General features: G+C 21.8%; 1 protein-coding gene across 1 annotated transcript in view; it reads right to left on the bottom strand.

Annotated features, from left to right (window-relative positions):
• Positions 1–25729, bottom strand: part of LOC112595938 (venom dipeptidyl peptidase 4) — a 216854-nt gene that overhangs the window by 179182 nt on the left and 11943 nt on the right. The window contains exon 2 of the mRNA XM_025341347.1: positions 23119–23250. Within this exon, the coding sequence (XP_025197132.1) occupies positions 23119–23244 (126 nt within the window). The 5' untranslated portion in view covers positions 23245–23250. The remainder of the gene's footprint in view (positions 1–23118; positions 23251–25729) is intronic.

Genomic DNA, 25729 nt, shown 5'->3' with positions numbered 1-25729 from the left:
TTCATAAATAACGAAAATATTTCCTACTAAAATAAACCGAAAAGTCCTACGGAAATACATAATATTATTCGTACCGGATGTGAATATGTATTGAGGTCGTAGAAGTCCAATAAAGTAAAAATATGTACCTATATAATATTATACCATTTTTTTTTTTAAATAAAAATGAATGATGTGTTTATTTTTGTTTTCACCTTGTTTTGTTATTGGTATGCTATTACTTTAAACAAAACATTATAATGGACGATAGAAAAAATTGAATAGTAATCAATATTATTATAGCACTGAAAAAGGAGTATTTCGTTTATAAAATACTTTTCTGATAAAATTCGAAATTTCAAAAGACAATTTTTTTTCACCTAGATGTAGGAATTGTACAAGAAATAAAAAGCAATACTTAAATATATAGTTGCTAATCCTTACACGAAAAAACATTATTACTTTAGACAACTTAATCGAACAGAATAATATTATACAATAAATATTGTGTTAGTTTACAAATACAAAGTGCTATTTAATTTAGAGATACCATCGCAAAAAAATGATCTGTCAATTTGATGTGTGCTTTTATTTACACGAACCACGCCTACACGCAAACACGATGCACGCATTTTTAAGAAACGAGCAATGCAATAATCTTGCAAACGATGTTAAACTCTAGATAATAAAAAAAAAAAAAAAAAAAAACAGAACTAATAAAATTATTCTGCTCTATGCATGTTCAATTATTTTGAGTGAAGCAAATAACTTCATATGAATAATGATATTCATATTATCATATAAATACCATTTTAGGTTAGATATTATTGGAACACAATATAGGCAATTATTTTGCATATTATGCAATATCAAGAAAACATTAAAACATTGATTTAAATGGAAAATTATTGAATACGTAAAAATTTTAATGTAGAATATGTTTATAAAAATTTATCAATTTAAATTATTTATTTATTATTAAATGGTCAATTTTTATAGACACAATTAATTTTATTTTCTTGATTATTACTAATAAATATATAACACAAGATTATACTACGAAAAATAAAATGAAACTATAATAGGAAAAATATAATTTTTCAAGTGAAACGTTTGTTCAAAATTAAATAATGTTGGATACCTATCCGAACAATTATTATTAATTTATGTAAAAAGCATATACTTTTAAGATAGATAATAATAATTATTTAAAAAAATCTGTGAAGATATTTCTACTATTCTCTATAGAACTATTCGTTTTTATAAGAAATATAATTGGTAATACCTATAGCATTAATAGTATGAAACATTAATTATCCTAAGTTTTTCACAAAATTACAGTGCAATCTACCAGACGACGTCATCTACTCGCATTTTAAATGGTAATTTACTGGGTCTTAAGTTGTTTTTTTTTAAATCATGTTTAATATAAATTATACATTATTAACCAGAATAATTCATATACGAGATTTATGACACTTACAATAAACGAAAACCATCATATTCATACTATGGTAAAAATAATAACTTTTTAATTTAGTAAGTTTCATTAGATGACATTCAAATACTTTATCATATACACTAATGTTTTGAAATTTTAAAGATGAAACTTCATTTTTACTATAATTATCTCAATTTTCTTATAATAATAGCATAGTTACTAGTATGAATCTATTTAAATACTGCTTGTTTTTAAATAACCTAAGATGTTTTATATTTACTCTTACTTAAAATTATTGTGTCGTATAATAATACCTTATATATACATTGTAATTATTATTAATTTATAGACGATTTTAATTATTATACGATCATTAATTAATTATAATCAGTGTTTTTATTCAACAGATTATATTTAATTTTATATTTATTCTATAAATTTGATGATAATTTATTTTATCTTTCATTGAATAATTAAACTTTTCTTAAATCATTTATTTTATTTTTATTTTTATAATTCTCATTATCATATTAATTATTTAAAATTATATATATATATATATATAAATGTAGAAGACAAATAATAAGAATGCCTCTTATCGATCTTAAGAACAAACTATAGTTTAAAAAAATCACCGGAGGATGTCGCTTTAGTACCGTAGTGAATTATACATACCGAACACTAGTTCATAATGTAGATACAATTTAATTGATATACTGGCATTCGACGATAAAGACAAATCGTAGTATTATTAGGTACCTTCTTAACAAAATATAGTTCCTATTGACATAAATTATGACATATTAGGACAATTAGGTTATGACTCATAATATACATCTTTGTCTCAGTATTATTTAGCCTACCGTCTAATCAGTATTTGAGCCAATATACCAGTGTTAAAAAATACACTTGTAAAAAAAAAATTAACCTAATATTGGTTTTCATTTAATAAAATTAATATTAAACAGCTATCATAAAAATTACTAAACTTTAAATAAATATTACTGAATAATTATTCTAAATAATAAGGCTACTTACGGCATAAGATAATTTTTATATAATATGATATGATTAAATTGCTCTATTAAGATTTAATGAGGTAATAAGTACATTAAATTTAGTATTTAACATATTTAAAACCTAATCATCAGACATTATTAATTTTACTTCGTTTCCTAAATATTCTACTTTTTTTTTGAATAATAATTATAAAGATTAATTTATCGTCCATTTTATAATTAAGTATTAATGTTTAAGAAAAATAAGAATAATATTAATTAATATAATTTCATATTACTCAGTAAAAAAAAAAATTCTAATAATTAGTTTACTAACTAGGGATTTTACATGAAAGTTTAACACTTAAATTGTATATGAACATTTTTAATGTCGGTTAAATATACAGGAGCGTTATCTATCGTCAAAAGTAGAAAACAAGCATATTAAAACTAAGACTATACATCGAATAAAAAAAAATGCTGTTATAAAAAGTATGGAAATAGATTAAAAACCACTTCAATATAAATAATATTCAAACTAGCTTACTCGATTTATTAAATTTAAGTCAAAATTTTGTGGTATATAATGAAATAAAATTTTAAATGTTTGTTAATTATAAATAATATATGTAATAAAATAACATTAAAAAAAAAAAATTATGATTGAAACGTTATGATAAATGTAAACATAAATATTATAAAAACTAAAAAAGAACATAATTATATTATAATGACATTATTTACTCTATACAGTAGAAATATTTTTAATAATTAGTTTCTGATGTTTCAGCTTTTTAGTATTAAACTCTTTTAATTTGTTTACTACTTCAAATACAGAAATATGTTCTTCATTAAAATAGAAGCCAATTATTTTTGAAACAATTGATACTTGATAGGTATACATTACGCTATGATGTTTCATAAAAATACATAGATTGCAATAAATTTATTGAATATTAAGTGCCTTCATCAATGTCATACAAAATTTTTCTAATAATTTTTTTTGCGGTTTAATGTTTTGAAATATTTATTTTAATCCATTGGTTGTAATTTAAATTTAGTATATAGTGATAAGAATTCATTTTTCACAATTAATTTTACAATAAAATATACAATTATTAATAGATAAAAAAACATTTCTTTACTTTAATCCAATTTTTTAGTTAAATTTAAAAAATTTAATTTTTAAATAAATTTATTTATGATTGTCATTAAATTGATAAGTTGGTTATATTATAAATTTCTCGAATCAAGTTCTGTATTATTTGTAGATACAACCAGTAAAATAACAACTATGGTTTATTGCCAATTGATAACCAATATTATGAGGCATTCGAATTCGGAATCTAAAATATTAATTTTTTTATAAGAAGATCTAAGTAAAAATTATCTCTGTTTTTATAAATACACGCCATGTATTATATAAAGATGCTAAAAAATCGTTTCTACATTAAAAAAAAAAAAAAAAAAATTGTTAATTGATAATAGAAGATCAGTTAAAGTTTAAAAAATAAAAATCATCTTATATAACAATGTAACACAGGTTAAAATATTTTCAAAATTAAATGATATGTATGATTTCTTTATATATTGGGTTTTATTGACATAAGAAAATAATAACACACATATTTTTATGATTTATGCAGCATTAGATCTCTATTTTTTATTTAAATCAACATTTTACTTTATTTCATGGTACAATTAAAAAATTAAAACGAAATAGTAATAACTTTTTTATATTTTTAAATCAGATTATAATATGCTAATGATATTTAAACAATCACTAAATATGTCTTCATGACTACGTTATATACTTTATAATTTAAAACATATTCATAAAGAAAGAAAGATAGAAGGAGAGAAAGTAAATAAATAGGGGATAACGCAATTTTATTTCAACTGGTCAAACTAATTTAAACATATCAATATTAAACGAAATCTCTCTGACAAGCATGACACTAGCAGTCCATCAAGTCTCCATTATCCACTCAACTGACGACAGCTGAGCAACGACCTGAGATAATAGTAACAATAATATTACAAAATAAGTTTATCATGTGTACGTACATTAATTTGCGACTATATTACCATATATAGCTGACCACTCACCATTCCATTATCGAGATTTACAGGTATAGTCTGAGACAAAACTATATATAACTATATATTACGTAAAATAGTAAAATACATTAGGCCAACTTGAGTCACTAATTATTATGACATTTTGACATGAATAAACTTGATATTTTGTGTTATAGTTGAAAATCAATTAACATTTAATTATGCGCTATGTAATTTTTACATTTCTATGAAACGCATAAAATTATTATTTTTTTTTTTGTTATCATATTTAATAACATTATTTAAAGTTTGTATTATATTTTAGTGTATTTATATAGAACAAATTACAGAATACAAATACTCGTTTAAAAAATTCACTGTTTTAAATCGATGCGCTCTATGAGATTGTACTTCAACTAAAATATAAAAATAGTACGGTGAAAAAACCACTAAACGTAGATAATAATTTCGTATATTTATTATTTATTTAAATTTTAATACTGCAATATTTTTGATAGTATCTTGATAAAAAACTACCATAATATTATTTCATTAAGATAAATTATAAAATATGTAAATCCAGAAATTTATTTATAGTTTTGATGCCCTAACTTTAAAGACACCCTATTTAACCTTTCCCCATTAAAAATGAATCACCGACAATTATTTGAACATAAAAAGTTTTCAAAAGCATACAAACGTTTAACATTTGTACAAACGTGTAAATCTTTTGATATTTTCATCATAAAATACTTGTTCAATTTAAAACTTAAAAAATATCAAATGTATTATTCAAAAATTTGAACGACTAATTTTCTAAAATCTGCACTACTTAAATTAGAGTAATTTTAATATGATATTATTTTACAATATTAAAAATATTCTCAGGTTAAGTTTAGATGAAATTATTTATTCCAATTTGTTATCAATTAAACAGTATATAAATCGTGTTAAAAAATATAGTTTTTGTACTTTATCTCAAATCATAGTGAAACGTATAAACAGCTTTATGGAATTCAAAAAAATATTACTTCTAATAATGAAGTTTTATTTTGTTAATCAAGAAGAAAAATATGAAATTAATAACACATTCAATCAATCTTTATGCGATTCTGAATATGTATTTAGTTATAGGACTTTGTCTTACTCTACAAAATATTTTATTCAGTTATATACACTTCACATGCACAATTAAAAGTTTTATTTACCCATCACATTTTGTTTTTATCATCTAAAACTACTCAAAAAATTTAATTAATGCGGAATGAAATTATTCATTTATGTAAGACTTAGGTAAATACTAAATTAAATATTACTAAATTTTATTCGGATTTTAAAATTTCTACTCATAACTCATTACTCATATTATGTTTTCCAATATGCCAAATTATTATCTTCCAACTAGCACAAAATTGGTTTAAGAGAATTCATCAAAATAATGTTTTACTTAACCATTACTTGAACAATAACTCAGAAACTAGTAATTGGTTGAAATGTTTCTTTAGTTTACCAGATCAATTCAACATGAATTTACAGAGTTGATGTCTAGTTTTACCATTGATGTTTTTGATTTTTCAGACTACATTTTAAATAATTATATTATAGAAGATTCCTTATTCCCAATTTCCCTGTGACCAAAAAAATCAACTGACGAACCTTGTACTACTAATACAATCCATTCAAAAACCAATTACATAGCAAACCAATAATTTTGGAATTTTACCTGCAATTGCCAAGAAAGTTTCTCCATCCCTAAAGAATTTCAGATGATAATAAGGCAACTAACTATCTAGATGACATGGATTCTGGAAGTAAAATAACCAATATTTTCGATAAATAGTTTTCTTCTGTCTATGTTAAACCACACGCTATTAACACATACACAGCTTCTATGCGGCTCTAGATCTACTATCAACCTCTCGTGGACCTAGTTCATATAATATTACTGTATTAATGAAATACTTAAGTACAAATCACTATCAAATCGACGTAATACACTTAGTGATAACTTTACTATGAAATTATTAGAAAGGGACATTGAAGCTCCCCGTCTATTAGAACAACTCTGCATTCGTGTTCCGTGTAATAATAGATTATAGGATTATTTTTGTTTACCAATGTGTAGAACACATTTCATAAAAAATCTACTAATAATAAGAATAATATTCTAATAAATAAGATAAACAATCACAATTACCAAGACCACATCAACTTTTGTTTGTAATAAATAATGATATTATTATATACTATTTAATTAATCTGTTATATTATAACTGTTATATATATATATATATATATATAGTACGAAAGCTAAATGGCAAAAAAGTATATAAATAAAAATGAAATAATTAAAAAATTAAATTGCATGTACAACATGGGCTTGCTTTAAAGTCAAAAAAAATTCTCCCATTTTCACACAATTTTATGTGTACCTCTATCTTAGCATTATATGACAAAAAATATTTTAGAATATAGCTCAATAAAATTATTTATGACGGTGATGTTTTTGTTTAAAAATGTTCAATGCTCCAGCTATGTCATAAAGATCATCTTCTTATTATCATCATGTATATACTTGTTTATGCATTATATTCACGACTATTTCAACTAGAATTTTATGACAATTTAAAGAAATAAATAAAACTTCCGTCATTTAAAAATATTCTACCACATAAATAATAATAAATGAATATTATCTATTCATTTCATATTATATTTAAAAAAATAAGAAAATACATGCACATGTAACTGTTAAACTATCTATCCAATGCAATTTCATATTATTAACATTTTTAGGTGTTGTAATATATTTATGGTGTACATAAAACGTATTGCGTACATTCATACTGTCGAATGTGTTGAATGTGTTCAGTTTTGTCTATAGGCAGACGTAAATGTAGCAAAAGTAAAACTCACAAATCAAAAAAAAAAGTCAAGAAAAGCAAAGAAAAGGCCATCTTATTTATTATTTTCGAATGGATGAGAGTGAAATAATTTTCACTAGAGTCAATGATGCATCAAACACGGGTAACATCAGTTTTAAAAAATATGTCAAGAAAAATGACAAGAACATAAGACCTCAAATTATTGTAAGATATGGTTCAAATGAACTTTTAAATTGAATTTGATTCGGAAAATACTAACATTAATGTCACGATTAATAATATGAATTCTTTGCTGATTAAAATAAAATAAAATAGAGCATATGATAAATTTTACAAATATACATTATGATCAACTAAATTTTCTTAGATCATATTAATAAAAGAAACATATATATTATAAAGCATTAGATAATTTATTAGTATAAATACAACTTAAATTTTAAAAAAATAATAGTAAATTTGCTTTATTTATGTAGTAAGTTTTTGGTGTGCATAGTATCATTCAGTAAGCCAATGTAATTTAGATTTTAAATTTGAATTAAATAATAAACTAGAAAAAAATAATTACAAGAGGAGGCAATTTTTCAACCCCTATTTTAAAGAATATTTAAAAATGTATTTATTTAACAATTAATTAACGCAGTATATTTAATTAAACTGTACTATCATTCAACTTCACAAATTATTATAATATTTTATCACTTAGTATAGTATTTACAAACATAAAGTTCAGTATAATTCGTACTGATTATTTATAAAAAATTATAATAACCAATAACTTTAACACCACATTAAATCTTGATACATTTTGAAAAACAAAATCTTAACTAACTTTGTTATTTTTCGATTTGATATTTAATTTTGTCAAATATTGAACTTCAAATGTTTATTAAGAAAATTATACAAGTATATTTACGATATTTTTAAAAACAAAAGATAAATGTATTTTAAATTTAATAAAACTACATATTTATTATTTACCAGAAAATATATTTGACTTTCAAATTTATTGGTCATTATTTAAATTATAAACATTAAAAGATAAATATTATTAAACTGTTAACTCACTTGATATAGAATTTAATATTAATAACTTAGTTTTTTATTAATTAATGTAGAAAAGTGAACTATGCAATGTACGTAAATATTCTCAATGAATCTTAGTTGATCAAAATCCATTAAATTAATTTCCCAAAAAATATTTATGCTATAAGATTATATTTCTTGATTGATTATATTTGAGAATCATAAAATACTCAAAAAATAGACAAACATAAATTAAAAATTATAGTTTTAATACAAAAAATCATTAATTTAAAAATTACCCTATTCAATATTCGTACAGGCTTACTTAAAACAAATGATAAAATAAACTTTTATATCTTACTTGATTACTTGATAAAACTTTTGTTAAACAACTAAACTGTTAAAAGCTTAAGCTGGATATAATATATATATTTATAATTAATACAATTCAGTAGAATATAAGTAATTTTTAATGTTTGAAATTTGAAATTTATATCGAGCTATAAAAAGGTATTGACTTTGTGATAATCTTTATTTTTTTTATTCCACATTTTTAAAATACGTTGGACTGATAAATTTGAACTTTCTACAAGAATTCATAAAGTTTCAAAGTTATTTATTATTATTATTATTATTATTATTAACTAAATAATAAGCTAAACTTATATAATCAAGTGGGATTAATCTAATGATAAAATAGATTACATTTTACTTTGAAATATATGAATAAAATATATTATATATATATATATTATATCAATATATTCAACATATAAAATAATTTGGTTGTAACATTAATCATTTTCTATTCCTTAAGCAATCTAAATAGAGCAATCTAATAGTTAAAGAAAAATATATAAAAAATAATAAGACTATTTTTAAATAAAAATCAATAGTTAATCTTTTTTTAATATTTAAAACCAGTGCAGGTAACTTAAAAAAAAAATGAATTTTAAATACAATTAAAAATGGCTAATGTCTTAAGAACTATAAAATTTATAGAAAATAATTTTAAATTAAATACCTTTAATCTATACAACTGTCTTAAATATACATGAGGTTATTTTTTATATTTAAATCGTCAAACATTCAATTTGGTATTAAATTAAAAACAAAAATGTTCATACTTTGTTATAGCAATTTCAAAATTTCAAAAACACATAATTAAGACTCGAAAATTAAGCAAACTTTTAAATGTTTTATATTAAAATATATTTTGTAAAAATCCATAACAATCAAATTATTTTGTAGTTAAAAAGTCGTGAATAATTAAATTATAAATATAAGCATCCATTGTAGATGGATTGTATTTGTAATTTTATCCGTAATACCATATTAATATGAAGAAAAATATTTTTCAAATGAGTCTTCGTGGGCCCTCAAATTAGCATGCTTAGTAGGAGACTATTATTCTGTTGAAATAAATAAATAATTGTATACTATTATTTACTAAATAAGATAAATATCGTTTAAATGAGACTAAATCATAGCTATTTTTATCATGAACCTATTTACAATATTCTATCTTACATTTGTATTGATGCATATAAAGTTGATGTAAAATTTTTGGAAAAAAAACAACCTTACAAATTAAGAAAATTATATTAACAACTTATAATTAATTTCTATAAAACTATCCTTAAATATATTATATATATATATATACTGTTCCTTCAGTTTCCTTCACTCAAATTCGATTTTTATAATATACTATCGTATACTTATATTATATTTTTGTAATTAATATTGTAGTCGATCAGACCTATCATTTAACAGTGTCAATAATTTCGTGGTATAAATAGCTTAAAATTAATTTTAATGTTACGTAAATTGCATAATCTATAAAATATAATAATGTACATATAAGTTTCAAAACCTCACAAGTAATATTTTTGAATTGCACTAAAATAACTAAAACCGTTATTCTTTGTGTAACTAATCAATTTTGTCAAAATTTCCTTGTGTCCCCTTATTTTGTCTCTCCCAATCATTAATAAAAATACCGAGGATTTTCACTATTTGCAACTATATAGATTCATTTTATTAACAGAAACCGTATTGAAATTAAGAATCTAAATGTTTTTGTTGATTTAAATGATGACAATACACACAAAAAACAACACAAATCATTGTAAAATCAATACATTCATCACTTTGCTCAGAACTTAAAAGTATCAATATCTAGATTTTTCATTAATTAAATAACTGAATTATATAATTTAAAAATAATTAATTAATAAAACTTTTTAATATTCTTATATTTTACCCTACACTATGTTTTTTATTAAATTGAAAATTTTAAATAATTAAATTAAAAAGTTTATACCAATCAGTATAGGTAACTAAGAAAAAATTAACAAGTACAATATTTCAACACCTAATTTTATTTAAAGAGTTATCTTCAATTTTTATTTATAGTCAAAAATATTTTTAATTATCTAAATAAATATATTTAGTTTATTTTAAAAATGTATTACTCGTAAGCTAATGCTTAATTTTTTCGTAAGTAAAAATAAATGTTAGTATTTTAAGCCATCTAAAAAAAAATAATTAATCAAGAAGATCCTAATTAAAGAAATTTATTTATAATAAAAATGTATTCTCTATAACTTTAAAATACCGAATCAAAAAAAATTATATTTTTAGGTACAAAAAAAAAGGAAACTGTATTAGATTTATTAATATAGTATGCGTATCTCAAGTAAATTTAAAATTTCAACATACTCACGTTCAATTTAAAATTTCTAACTACGTATCATAATAATTTTAATCAATAAATAGATTTTTGTCGAATGATTAAGTACCTTCATCTACTAAGAGAATATCAATGACATTTATTTATTGTCACTATCACTTTAAGCCTATCACAAAAACAACTCTTTATATTATATCTTATTTTCTTCTCAAGCATTAAAATAAGAGTAGTATAATCTTTATAAACAAGTTATTTCAAATAATAATTGAAAACATTTTCTAATGTAAAAATGTATTTAATTTAATTATTAAAAAAAAAAAAAAATTTAAGATATTAAATAGTATTGAAATAAAAATTAAAATATTCTCTCTCATAAAATTAGATGTTTATTAATTAGTATGTTTTAAATCCTTATTCATATGGCGTATAATATAATGTTAGGTACTGAGTTAAAACAACAACAAAAAAAAAAAAAAATCACAAACTGTTATTTTTCATCTAAAATGTGAAAATGACGAGAGTATAATTTATGCCAATATTTTATTTAACTATGAGATTAAACAATTTACTTGAAAAAACTATATTCAATACCATTCTTTTAGAAATAAATGATCAAATCAGCAATGTATTTTAAATGTATAACTATTTTATAATATTTCTTTAAACAAACTTTAGTACAATTTTAAATAACAAAAACTTAAACTAAAATGTTACTGAAGAATAGTTATGAGTATATTTGATTTTGATGTGACTATGACGTTTTGGCAAAATATTATATTAAATAAAACTTACACTATTACTTTATTTTGCTTGTTTAAAAAGGATGTACATATTTTAACATTTTACCATTTATTCACTCAATAATTATTGATTTTGACAGGTCCTTTCATTTAATATTTATGTTTAATATTTTGAAAAGTAGACCAGTAAAAAAATAAAAACTTTTTAATTGGTAATTTAAAACGTAATTTCTATTATTTGTTAAAATATTCAAATTCGTAAATATACTAATAAAATATGATTAATGTTATTAATAACATTTTTTATCGATAGTTTTAGTTGTTAGTTACATAATTATGAAATGCATGATATTTTTTTTTTATACAATAATAATGATCCATATAAAAACAAATAAAAGTATAAACTCACAGTTAATTCGTAAAAATATTTCAATTTGACAAAATACTTTGCTTACAATAAATCCGTATAAATTATAACAAAAACATTTTTACTATTTTAGGACAATTAAATTTTTATTTACACTACAAAATTATCAAAACTAATTTTGTTAAAAATAGATACGGAGAAAATTTTACAATATATTCGATAGTTTTGGGAGTTCTTTCTTGCACTTTAGATTATGCAATGAGAAACTAAAAAATATTGACTCTTTTAAGTGTACCAATTAGATACAACTTTTAATTGAAAGATATGATCTTAAGAAACTTTTGTTGTACTTTCTTCTACATGAAATAGTGACCAAAGATAAATATAAAATAAACACACTATTTTAAGATAATCTATCGTATGCATACTCCATCCAAAAGCCTGAAAAATAATTGAAAATAAACTTCTATATAATGTTGCTATAAAATATAAACTATTCGATTTCTTTGATGTCTCAGTAACACATCTTGGATAGCCAATTGAAATATTTATACACAATCAATTTCCATGTCTATTCAAATACGTTGTAGCCATGATAAAGCAAGAATCGTGTTTTCTGTCGAGCAGATGATAGTAGTGGTAAGGCAAAATTGATATGTAATTTTGTTACATTTGAAACGACCACGCCCTGGGCGCAATATGTCTGTCACACAAATACATAAAAATACACCAAATACGAATTTTTGTCTTTTTTTTCCTTACGGGTTCCTTTGCCCAGTTGAAAAAAGCCACCCGCTGACTTGTCACTAGGACACTTCATTTGCAGTGAACACTCAAGTTATAAATCTACCTAATAAGATAACTCTAATCCTTTTTTTTCTTTTACTCACATTTTTACAGTCACCTGCTATATTATATATTTTATCAACTGTAGTACAAAATAAAATAATAAAATCACAACTTCATTCTTGTTATTGTTTTTTTTCTTTTAATCTTTTTTTTTTTTTTTGCTTTCAATTATGTAATAACAACAATAGTAATAAATGTAAAAATAAATATTCGATAAATACACAACTATTTTGACTATTTAAAAATAAATATAAATATAGATATGTTTATTTAAATAAACATAAAATTAAGGTCTTTCGAGAAAAAAATATTTCCAAATTTAAAGCTTTAAAATTATGACAATAATGTTTCTTCATCACAAATTCAACTCATTTTACTATTAACTTATTTGGTAAAAAAGTGTTGAGTATTTTGTAAATGTTCAATTATTACCTGACAAATTTCAATAATTTACATTTGGGCAATTATGTATTCTAAAAATAATTTAAAATTCAGAACAAAGCTATAAAATAAATGTATTTATTTTACGATGTTCTGGTTTTCAATATATATCAGTATATTTAGGGTAAAAAATATAATCTATAAGTTTTGTTATCAACTTTCTAGTTAGAAAATTGCATTTAGTTGACATTCTGAAAACGTTGTTTATCGATTTTTGTATACATAACTCCCTAGGCGTAATGAAAAACAACCCAAATTTAATATACATCAGTATTATTAATTTTAATAAAATAAATGGTTGTTGTTTTATTTAAAAACTTGAAATAAAAAGTATCATGATTTTAATGGATAAATATTTATTGAATATGTTTCATAGTTTAACATGCATTTAACTAAAAATAATAAAACCTTAAAATATTTAAGCATTTTTCAATAAATTAAAATATTTGAATTTAACTAAAACTATTAAGTCAAGAAGAATAAAAGTACAATTTGATTTTCAATTAAGAGCATTTTTTACAAAATCACTATGGAGTATGAACATTATCACATATTTCCAAACAAGATTATTTTATTAAGTTATTCAGCATCATAATTTCATCAATTCGCAAATATTCCTTTTCAAAATAAACCATAAATTAATATACAAAGATTTAAAAAGTATAAACTTTAAAGAAATCATCTATATTTAAAAAACAATATATTAACAATCAGTTATGTATATATTTATTTTCTTAATAATGTTAAAATACTTGATAACAGTAGTAAAAGCATTTTTTGTTTAGCTTAATGGTTTAAATATTAAATTATGTTTGAATAATAATAATAATAAAAAAAAAAATCAATTAAAATTTATAGAAATCATTAAAAATTGATGATACTCTTTTATTCATCCAAATATAAATATTTATGTCTAATGTTGACCTAATTTAGACAATATTCCGAATATAATAAAAGACCGATAATTTAAAAAGCAATATTTCAAAATACACGGACTTTGTATATCTAGGTTGATCTAGGATATTTTTATTATTGATAATTATAATGGTTTCTCTCCCGCAACTATTATTATATATTCGATAAAAATTAAAATTTGTATATTTTTATCAATAAAATAGTTTTAAGTGTTTCTTAATATCAATTTATATAGTTTTAATTTTAATTATTGAAAAAATATTTAGTAATTTTATTTTATTTGAATAATTAATTATTTAGTTTGATGTGTTTATAGGCAAGTCATTAATATTTTGGTTAAGTAAAATTAAAATGCAAAACAATTATCAAATTTAAATATAATATTAAAATAAAAAATGTCAACAATTTGTTATATACGATTGAATTCATAAATTAAAATAAAACAATATTTAATCCAGGTTCAAGTTATACAATCCATCTCGTATGTGTGAATAGAAAACGATAACTCCAGTATATCAATTTATTGGTTAAAAATAAATCAAAACAAATATATTATATTACTACTTTCTCAAATATTTGAGAGGGATAGAATTGAAAAAAATAAGAATACCCTCAAGGGTACTGACCGAACATTGTATTGCTTTTTGTTGAACCTAATTAACTACCATTAAGTAGAGTTCTTACATTTCTTTAAAACTATACAAACGAAAAAAATTCTTCTTAAAAAAAACAATACACTATTGCCATGATAGGCGTTAAAATCAACAGTCGTAAAACGAATTTATTACGCATCACTCTATTTTTTCTGGTATACTACTTGAACCATTATTCTATACTATGTTACATTTTTACTGCTCTTTTATAGCTCTTATTTAATACTTAAGCCATTGATGGATTGAAAAACGGTATCGCTAAGATTTATGATGACCTCTAGACCTTACAAATTTTCTGATTTTCGTTCAATAATATAGAATTTAAGATTTATAATAAAAGTTTATTTTATCACGTGTACCTAAATAAAATGAATATATTTTATAATCGAATAGGTACTAATAAATTAATTTCAAACATGCTATTAAATACATTTGTTATCTAAAGATTTACCAAAACTCTACATCACAAAATACAATGATAATAATTCAATCAATCAATTCATAACTCATGAATTAAAATAGAGTTAAGTTTGGTATATAACACGTGGTCTTTATTAAAGTATATAAATGTTCTTTAAAACTGTTATTAAAGGAAATTAAAAATAAAACTGATTATAACAACTTAGATTCATAAAAAATTTCACTTAAAAAAATAAAAACTTGGTAGATAAGATACTCTTAAAGAAGTTCAAGTAAGTTTAAATTTGTGCGCAAAATATCTATTTTAAAAAACATTAATTAAATTATCCAACCTTTAACTAAAGTAAAGAATAATACTTCAAATAATCGGTACTTTAATTTGAAATTAAAATATTATAATTTCTACTAGAATATTTTTAAAAACATAATTATTAACTATCTAGTTGATTAGTGAATTTTTAATTTTTAATTTAAAATATTTTTTTTTAATTGTAGAGTTAAAATCATTTGTCAATAAAAATTAATTTTATATTTTAAGAGAAATGATGAATCACTAGTTTTACAAAGATGTATGCGTGTAAGTAAGTTTTTTTGTCTATCATCACTTTTTTGAGCATAAAAATTTGATGATGGTTTTCTGTAAAAAAACTGATTTAATCGATATTTTTCTGTATCATAAGCAGACAAATGCCCAGTACTTTTTAAGAAAATCTAAAAAAAAATTAAAAAAACTAAAATATTAACGTAATATCTGATTCTAATAAAATTAATTATATATTTTATACAACCATAGGCCGTAGAGATTTGTATGTTAGAATATATACCAAATATTTATAAAAGAAATTACGAATAACTATTAAAACTTTAAATTTTTCAATTGTTTTTCTAATAGGTAGTTTTCTATGAATAATATTATTTTTTTAAGATATTTATAAACAACTGAAGTATTTTTTTTCAGTATTTTTATTGAAATTTCCATTACAATTTTTTGTATGTCAAAAAACTTAAAAATTATTCACAAAGTTCCTCATAAGTTGTTGTTTATAGAAATAAAAAAAAATGAAATATAAATTAATAAATATCGTTTTACGTGTTTAAAGTTAAATTTTTGACAAATTTTAGTATCATTTTTCGTTAACGAGTACAATAATAAATAACGATACCATTGAACTCAAATTTAACACATCCATTAACCATAATACACTTAACTTCTACTGTATAGAATAGCGGTTCCAATTTTCCCACCTTTTTATATTTGTGTATACAATATAGATAATTTTTCTTAAATATAAGATTCCAAAGAAAATTATTGCTTTTTTAAAAATATTTTGACTATTATTATTATTATTATTATTATTATTATTAATACTATGATTAATATTATTTATGATTTTGTTATGATGAGATTTACTGCATACAAGTGCTCGCGTGTCATATTACAGATGCTTATAGAAACATAGAACCCATATATAAACTTATCAAATATCATATTTATAAATTGTATCGTATAAATCTAATAAACAAGGTTACTGATTAATATGTAATTATATATTATTAATCGACATTGACGCACCTATATCATTATTATCCTAACACTAACTCTAATACTAAATTAGTATTTAATATAGACAATGCTTTTTTATTTATTAGTTCAACATAGGTACTACAATGCTCACAGAAAAATGAATTAATAATTAAAAATAAAAAATTAGAAATAGATGCTGATACGTCTAAATTTTAAATCGCATTATAATGAAAAGATTTGATATTTTTTTTTTTTTTTTAATTTTTATTAAAAATTTCAACGATCTGTATACTTAATTAGTACAACAAGCTGAAAAGATGGAGATATATATAAAAAAAAAACTATATTGACATGAGTACATGAGTGAAGGGACCATCCAGCGACGGCATATTTGATATTTAATTTAAATTTAACACATCCATTACTGTAATCTATTAATTATGGTACACTCAATATATACAGATTAATGACTTCTTCGACTTTTTAATGTATAATTATTTAAAAACTTTTCTATGTTATATAATTAAAACTACAAAATATTATAATATTATATAAATTATGATTTTTTAAGTTTCCAAGTCAAAAAATTTTAGCTACTTACTATTTGAGATTCCAATACCCTAAACGCTGATTCCTAATTTTTTTTTTTTTTTTTTTGGTGAAATGCTAATTTATGGAAGTGCACTTTTTATACGATTCCGCTTTACCGGAAACCTTGAAAAATCACGAAGACGGCTTTCCAATCAGTTTTCTATCTACTTTGTACCTCACTTAACATAGACGGATAATTCACCGAAGGAAGTAGGTACTACGTCATTTTTAAAGATTAAAAAAATTAATTTAATTCAAAACAAAATACCTCTCGTTATTTTGTTTATACTTTAGATTCTACGGCGAGTCTCTTAAATCGAATACTGCAATACAATAATGGGTTTACAAACATTATAATGCCACTAAGGCCAGCCATCAATATACATTATACAAGTATATTCAGATTAACAGTAACTACCTACTTAAAACAACTATGGTTCAGTTTTAGCATCTGTAACTATAGCTTTGAACAAGTTACATTAATACCGAGACAATATCTGAACATCTTGCTTACAAATAATTATCCGTAAACATCAAAACTTTAGTTTTAAATAAGTATAACTAAAAAGTTCTGAACTTAAACTTCGATTACATTGACAAAATCTTCTATAAAATTATAAAGTACTATATAAAATCAATTATTATTATTACCAAGAAAGTTTAAAGCTATAAAAACTATAACCATTGTTTTACCCCTTATTAGCTATTTTTGTTAGACAATTATTTTGATCAATCCTCAGAAGTTAACTTGTTAATTGCTGTCATATTCAATTTTAAAGTTACTTAATACATAACTGCATAATACAACGCAAGCTTAAAATATAAATGTAATACAAAATAATTATACACATTATTATGTATAAGTATGTCACATTAATATTATACGGCGGTCGATAATTGTGTCATATTTTATCAATCAACCTGCTTCATATACAATATTTGTTTACATTTTATTGTACTAAGATTGGGCAAAGAATATAAAATATAAAAATATATGAATTTATAGCATTTATTTATGTTATAACTGATGTACTTAATTTTTTTTTTTTTTTTGTTAATAAATGTGTAATATGAAACTAAATACATAAAATTAGTCAAATAATAACTATTATTATATTTTTTTTTTTTAATAATGCGATAAATATTTCATAAATTCAATCTAGGTTTCCCCTTTTTCATAGTTTTCAATATAATTTAAAATATATTTTTTTTAAATTGAAATTAATTTCCTGAATTTTAATATTCCTAAGTTTCTTTAAAATCGCCAGATCTAGCTGACATAAATAATACAATATTAGTAGCCCAATTTCTGAGTCTTCATATAATACATCATAATATATTACTCTTTTAAAATCTATTAAGAATAATTATAAATACTTACAATAATCACTTATACATAAGTTACAACTATTCAATTTCATTTTTATTTAAGTTCACATTTCTAATAAAATCTTATAGCATTATAATATTTCAGTTTTTCAACTTAATATAAGTTTAGTTTATGAATTGCATTTTTGACCATTTATAAAGTTCTAACAGTAGGTAAATAACATATAATTATAAAATAATATAGTCATATTTATTGTTTATTTATACATATATATACTTTTTGAAGAATCTAATTCACTTAATTCGTAATACGTATTAATATCATAAACATTTACTTATGTCCAAAATAAATATTTGGAGGTCTAAACTACTTAGTAGGCTAGTCGAGAGTAGAAAAAAGCTATAATGCCACAAAGTTATTTCGAGCTGTCCGTACTCGTAAAGTAATAATAGTTTTATATGTATCAGTCATTAACTAATTACTATTCACTCTAAAAACTAAAAAAAAAAAAAGGTCGATAGCATCAAAATTAATTAATTACTACCTGAGAAAAAATATAAAACATTATTAATAGATGATTTTATTCCTTTGTCAATATAGTTTATAGATACTTATCTGAAAATCATATTATTCTACTTTTATAAATAATAAAAGCTCCACATTTAATACAAATTACAATTCAATATACTATATAAATCTCAACAGTTAACCATATAATCACTCTAACTAATAACTATACTAAGTATTTATTAGTATACTTCATGTATTATTATGGTTTATATTGAATTATAAATGTATATCTAATAAAAAGTCATTGCACTCTTGAAAAATTCTTAGTAAAACTCGATTTAAACAAAATTGCTTAAAAATTAAAAATCTTTTACTTTAATTTTCGCATCATTTAGTTATAGGTAGGCATTGATACAATCATTTAAAACCATACATTTCTTTGCAAATAAATAAATCACTATTAGAACACCACCAATACTTCAAAAAGAGAGAAAAATTAAAAGCACAGATAATTTTAAACTATTGAATATTCAAAATCTTTCGGGTTTCTCTCAGAATTCAAAATTAAAAACGGCTTTTTCACTAAAAAAAATGTGTTTAAAATTAAAATAAAAATCATTAATTATGCAAATATCTTTTTCATCTTTAACTCAACAAATCAAAAAATCCATAACCACGATTTGAATAAATAATAATTATAATCACCCAAAAATCTTTATGAAATATCAAATGTATAATGAACACATACATGCAAGTATTTATATTAATAATTAGAAAAAATTATTACAATAATTTATGATGTAACATAAATATTTAAACCATTGTTACGTCGCTAGTTTTTTTTTTTTTTTTAATCTTATATTAGTATGATAGTAGACACTGTTTTAGTTGAAAGGATGGGAATTTCTGGTAGTTTTTGAAAGTTGATATTTGAAATATTAAAAAAATATTATAAATAAACCTATTTATATCAATGTATTCTTTTCTATGTCCAATTTTAAATATAAAGCGAAAGTTGCATTATGATTTAAATACTCTACAATTTGGGTATTAAATAATATTGTTCTATTACAATAACACTTTATAAACTTAAAATAATATACTCATAACATTAAAACGCACTTTTTGGAATTATATACTACAGTATAAATGTATTCTAATAAAAAACTAATTACGTGGCATATATAAAAATATTTTTATTTCATTTTTAAAGAGGAAAATTGTATACAATATCCACATCTGTACGATTTTATTCAATAAAACAACACGTTTAAAAGATATAATAAATTCATGTTTTGACAATTATTATGTAAATAGTCATTTGAAATTAACTGTAATATAAAAATAGAAAGAAAACCAATGATTGGTTCATACTAAAATTCTAACATTTTATGTAAAATGTCCCCATAAAAATATTAGCAAGTATTTTAGTTTATACTAACATGTGAGCTATAAGAGAATTTATAATTAGAACCACAACTCTTCAATTGTAAAGACTTCTTATACAATTTAAATAAAGCCGTAAGTTTTTTTTTTTTTTAATCAAAACCAAAACTATTATTATTAGTTCTTACACAAAACAATTATAATAGTTTTTCATTTCAATAATAGAATCCTTATCAATGTAATAATTAGAAGGTATATCAATTAATTAATTTCTTGAAATGTTCTAAAAATAATATTATATATTAATTGAATAATGTCAATAATATATGCCGTACTTTTAACGAATTCACAACACGCATTCAACATATTATTTTGTAAAATTGTTATGATACATTTTTATAATTATTATATGGTATTAACACTTAAAATTAATTGACTAATGCAAACAATAAAAATAAAAATTTTTTTTTTTATTACCTGTGCACTGTACATTGTACATAAAAGTTGTGAATTTTGTTAAAAATTTAAAATATTCATATTATAGATAAAGTATACGTTTATTCTTAATATCTGCAATTATTTCATAAATATTATACTTCAAGTATCTATATAAAAATTTCAAAAAATATAAAAATAATTTTATTACGTAGACATTTTCTGTAATCAAATACAATTATGTAAAATGACTCAAAATACTATTTAAGTATTTCTTAATTATAATTTTAAGAAGACTAAATAAAAGTTTTTAAACACTTTTAACTCCTTGACGATAAGTATTTTCTAAAACCCGTGTTCTTTTAAACACAATATAGCATCAATATTAGGGTGGTTCTTATTTATATAGGTTGACATTTTGTCTTATGACATTTTTAATGTAAATGTATTTTTAGAATATTAAATTCTGTGTTATAATTATATAAGTTATTTTATCAGACATCCAATTGGACGTTATGTATATTTAATTATCCGAAAAACATTAATTTCAATAAACAAATAAAATATTTTGATATTCTCAATTTTTCTTAAAAATAATGGATTTACGACAATTTTTGCAAAATGCTTTTTTATAGACAATATTAAAATATATAATTTAGGTTCTTAAATGTTTTCGCTAAGTACGATATATTCTGAATTAAATAAAATTATTAGAAAACTACCCCATTTTGTCATATTCAACCTCGATACGACACCAGAAAGGATTGAGTGAAACCTTCCAAATTTCGCCAAAATTACTTACTCATGTAACTAAACAAATTTAAAAAGTACTGTGTTAACATTTCAAAAAAAAATATTCCACCTATATAAATAAGGACCACCCTAATAGACATACATATGTATAATTATTACTAATAAAATGTTTTTGTTTAAAATTATATGAAATGATTGAGATGATTAACATCATACAAATAAATATAGTGATCAATTTTAAGAAAAAATAACTCTAGTAAAATGCTATTGGGAGCTGTAAATCACTTTCAAGTATCTGAAGAAATAATTAAATTTCTTCAGAAGTTCTATCCAGGCAATAACAGAATTTCCCAAGACAATAGTTATAATACACGTCGACAATGTAAAGCCTACCTTTTCTTATTGAACAAAATTATCTATAGTTTGTAAATAAAGCGGGTTTGAATTAAAACTTTAACTTAAAATAACCTTTTCAGAATTTATCTAAGTAGTTTTAAAAATAAATATACTAATCATTTTCATTACTAAATGTTATAAATAACAACTGACAAAAAATCCTTGGATTAAAGATAGCAGGAAGAGTATTTTCCAGGACTTTTTTTTCGCTTTTAAACCATGAAAAACTCCTGAACTACTTTTGCATTATGTCAGGGGCGCCTACAAAAGTTGTAAAAGTACTTTACTAAATCAAAAACAATAACAATGACAATCTTGTCAAAAAGTCAAAAAGTTTTTTTTTTAATATATATATTGATAGATACTTGTTATTCTCATAAATATGATATATATACGTATAATTAATACATAAACTAATGTCTAATCTCTATCTTCTAGCTATGAAGTGCCAGAAGAAGACAGAGTAACAGTATTTGCTAGATACTATTTCGAATAGAGGTATTTCCCTATTTTAAAACATCCATATGCGTAATAATTTTTATTAGTCACATGACGTTAAAAACTTTATAGTGTCAATAAACTTAAAATAATATTAAAATACGTTAAGCATAAAAATAAACTTTTTCTTAATCATAGCCAAGTTGTAAGATAAATACAATTGATTGATTTTTAAATTATTATTAATTAAAAAATTAGTTAATCTAAACTAAAATAAATTATACCCCGATTCTTCCAAGAAGCAGTGCGTCCATTTCACATTCAGCAACTGGATTTACCGCTGCAGGTGCTGGTGCCGGATCATTGATGATATTTTCTTCAGAATGAATGGTTTTATCGATATTACTCATGGTATTCTGAAAAAAAAAACATCTTATTATTATTCCTTATTCATTAAATGCGTATTCTTTAAACATATATCATGATATTCTAGATCAATAAACTTTTTCTAAAAATAGATTCAATACAATTTCAAAATTAATGTTATTTCTATCACTCATAATATTAAATATAAAAAACTTTTGTAGATTCAACAATAACCAATGTCAATCTCTTAAATAGGTGTATATCATTTTCCAGTTAGAATTTGATTTATGTCGATATAATAATGTTAAATACAAAAAAAAATTTAAACCGTAATCCAAATTCCTGACGAATCAGTTTATAATATTAGTTTCTACTTATTACGTACGTATCGAGTCCTTGTTTTCATATTCGGGAAATGTATTGTAAGGCTCTTAAGCTTTTTGGGTTTTTAGTTATCTCTTATTTAAGTCGTTATAATATTGTTCGTTACGAATAATATTGTCAATAATAATTATACAAAACAGTGAAACATGCTGTGTTACAGAATGCATTAAGAACTCTCACAATCGTGGAGACCTTTTCAACAAGTAAAAGCAAATAATAAAATAGATTTTTTTTTTTATTTTTTTTTTTCAAACTAAAACTGTTTGTTCTATTTTTATATAAATAAAATCATCCTATCATAACAAAATTATAGATCTGTCTAAAATCCTATAAACAACTTTATTATATATTGTTGTTTCATAAATATCTTGTAGATATTCACGTGAACAAAAAGATTTTAACAGAATGTTATAGTTAGTTAAAAAACAGTTCAAATTATCTAACATTACAATATATTTTTAAACTCATGTAAAATCATATATGGCTAGTATATTTTTATACATTTATATTTTTATATATTTAATTATTAAGTGCATATTTCGTTAGTTTTTAGTGTATATTCAATATTTTTTTAGTACATACTTCATTTAATTTACAGCTCTGATCATAAAATTACGTAATTCATTATACTAATAATTAATTGTTTAATATTGAACTTACAAATAAAATAAAATCGTCTGTTTCCAAATCACATTCAGAGACCAAAATAATGGAAATTCTTACACCAAAAAAAAAATACACCAGTACTTAGTGCCTACTAATTACATAGTGGAAAACGTACATTTTCTTAGTAATTGGACTAGTGCTAAGTCTTGTAGAAGTCTTACTACCTACGAATACTCGTGATTTTTTTTTTCGAATTCAATTCAAAAAGCTAGAAGGAAATTTTAATTCGTTATAATATTTATTCGCATAGGCTATAAGAACTTATGTACTAATATATTTTTTTTTCATGAAGAAAATTACGTAATTATATCCAAAAGTGATTTTTACCTGCTAATAATTCATATGAGAACTTACATTCACCCGTCACCATCGCTTCTTTCATACCGAGAAGATACATACGAAAATAATTACGCTTTCATTTAGATACTTATACATTCGTACAATACTCATCGCATCACACACTTTGAACGGCATTTAATTATTATATTATTATTATTGTTAAGCTACGATTATTTAATTATTCGATTCTGACTCCGCTTATCTGCAATGAACTATGAAGTTGCGTGATTTAATGCTGATAATATATGAATATGTATAATATAATAAAATATCAAATTAAATATAATAATATATAAATATTGTTTATAGATCATATGTAATTACTAATTTTGTATAATCTGCGAGTATTTACTCCAAAGTGAGGCAGACAGACGGTTCTTGTCAGTTTTATTATATACAAGCGTGTAATTAATTGTAATTGTATGATTTAAAATTATTTAAAATTAAAAATTATATGTTTAAATTAATAAAATATTATTGTATATAATTACTATAAAAATTATTACACAATAATTCAATACACTAAATTTTGAGTTTTGTTTTATAAGTAGTACCTTCCTTTATTTATTTACTTATTTACCAGTAACACTGAAAATTCTATAATGACAAAAAAAAAATTAGTAGCTTTAACAAAATATGTAATGTTCCTCTGTCTTTTATTACATATATTTATTTATTTATGTTATGTATAATTTTTGTTTTGAATTTAACCATGTCATTAAGTTCGTCAATTCTCAACCTTTGTGTAGATACATGCCACCCAAAATATTTACTGATTTTCCATGTGACCTCTTTTTAAAAATAAAGTCAAAAATGAACTATTAAGTGTATGCTACTATTGCCACCACCCACTTAGAATTATCGACAAACCGGCAACCACAATGAAAATTATACGATTTATAGCTTTCAAATACAATGTTATATAATTACTATTATTTTCTTAGTTAGATAGGCTTAACTTATTTTTTATAAAAATATTACATATTTTATATTATAAATAATTATAATAATATAACTAAAATTAAAATATTAAACTGTATTTTTTTATTTAAAATCAAAATAATGAAAAATTGTCGATTCGAATAACAATTACCTACTTATATAGTCTATAAACAATTTGCTATAATATTTATCTTAATG

The sequence above is a fragment of the Melanaphis sacchari genome, unplaced genomic scaffold, assembly GCF_002803265.2.
Source record: "Melanaphis sacchari strain LSU unplaced genomic scaffold, SCAv2.0 Contig2_pilon_pilon, whole genome shotgun sequence".
NCBI lineage: Eukaryota > Metazoa > Arthropoda > Insecta > Hemiptera > Aphididae > Melanaphis > Melanaphis sacchari.
Note: the sequence above shows the minus strand (reverse complement) of the source record. Positions and strands in the feature narration are given on the sequence as shown.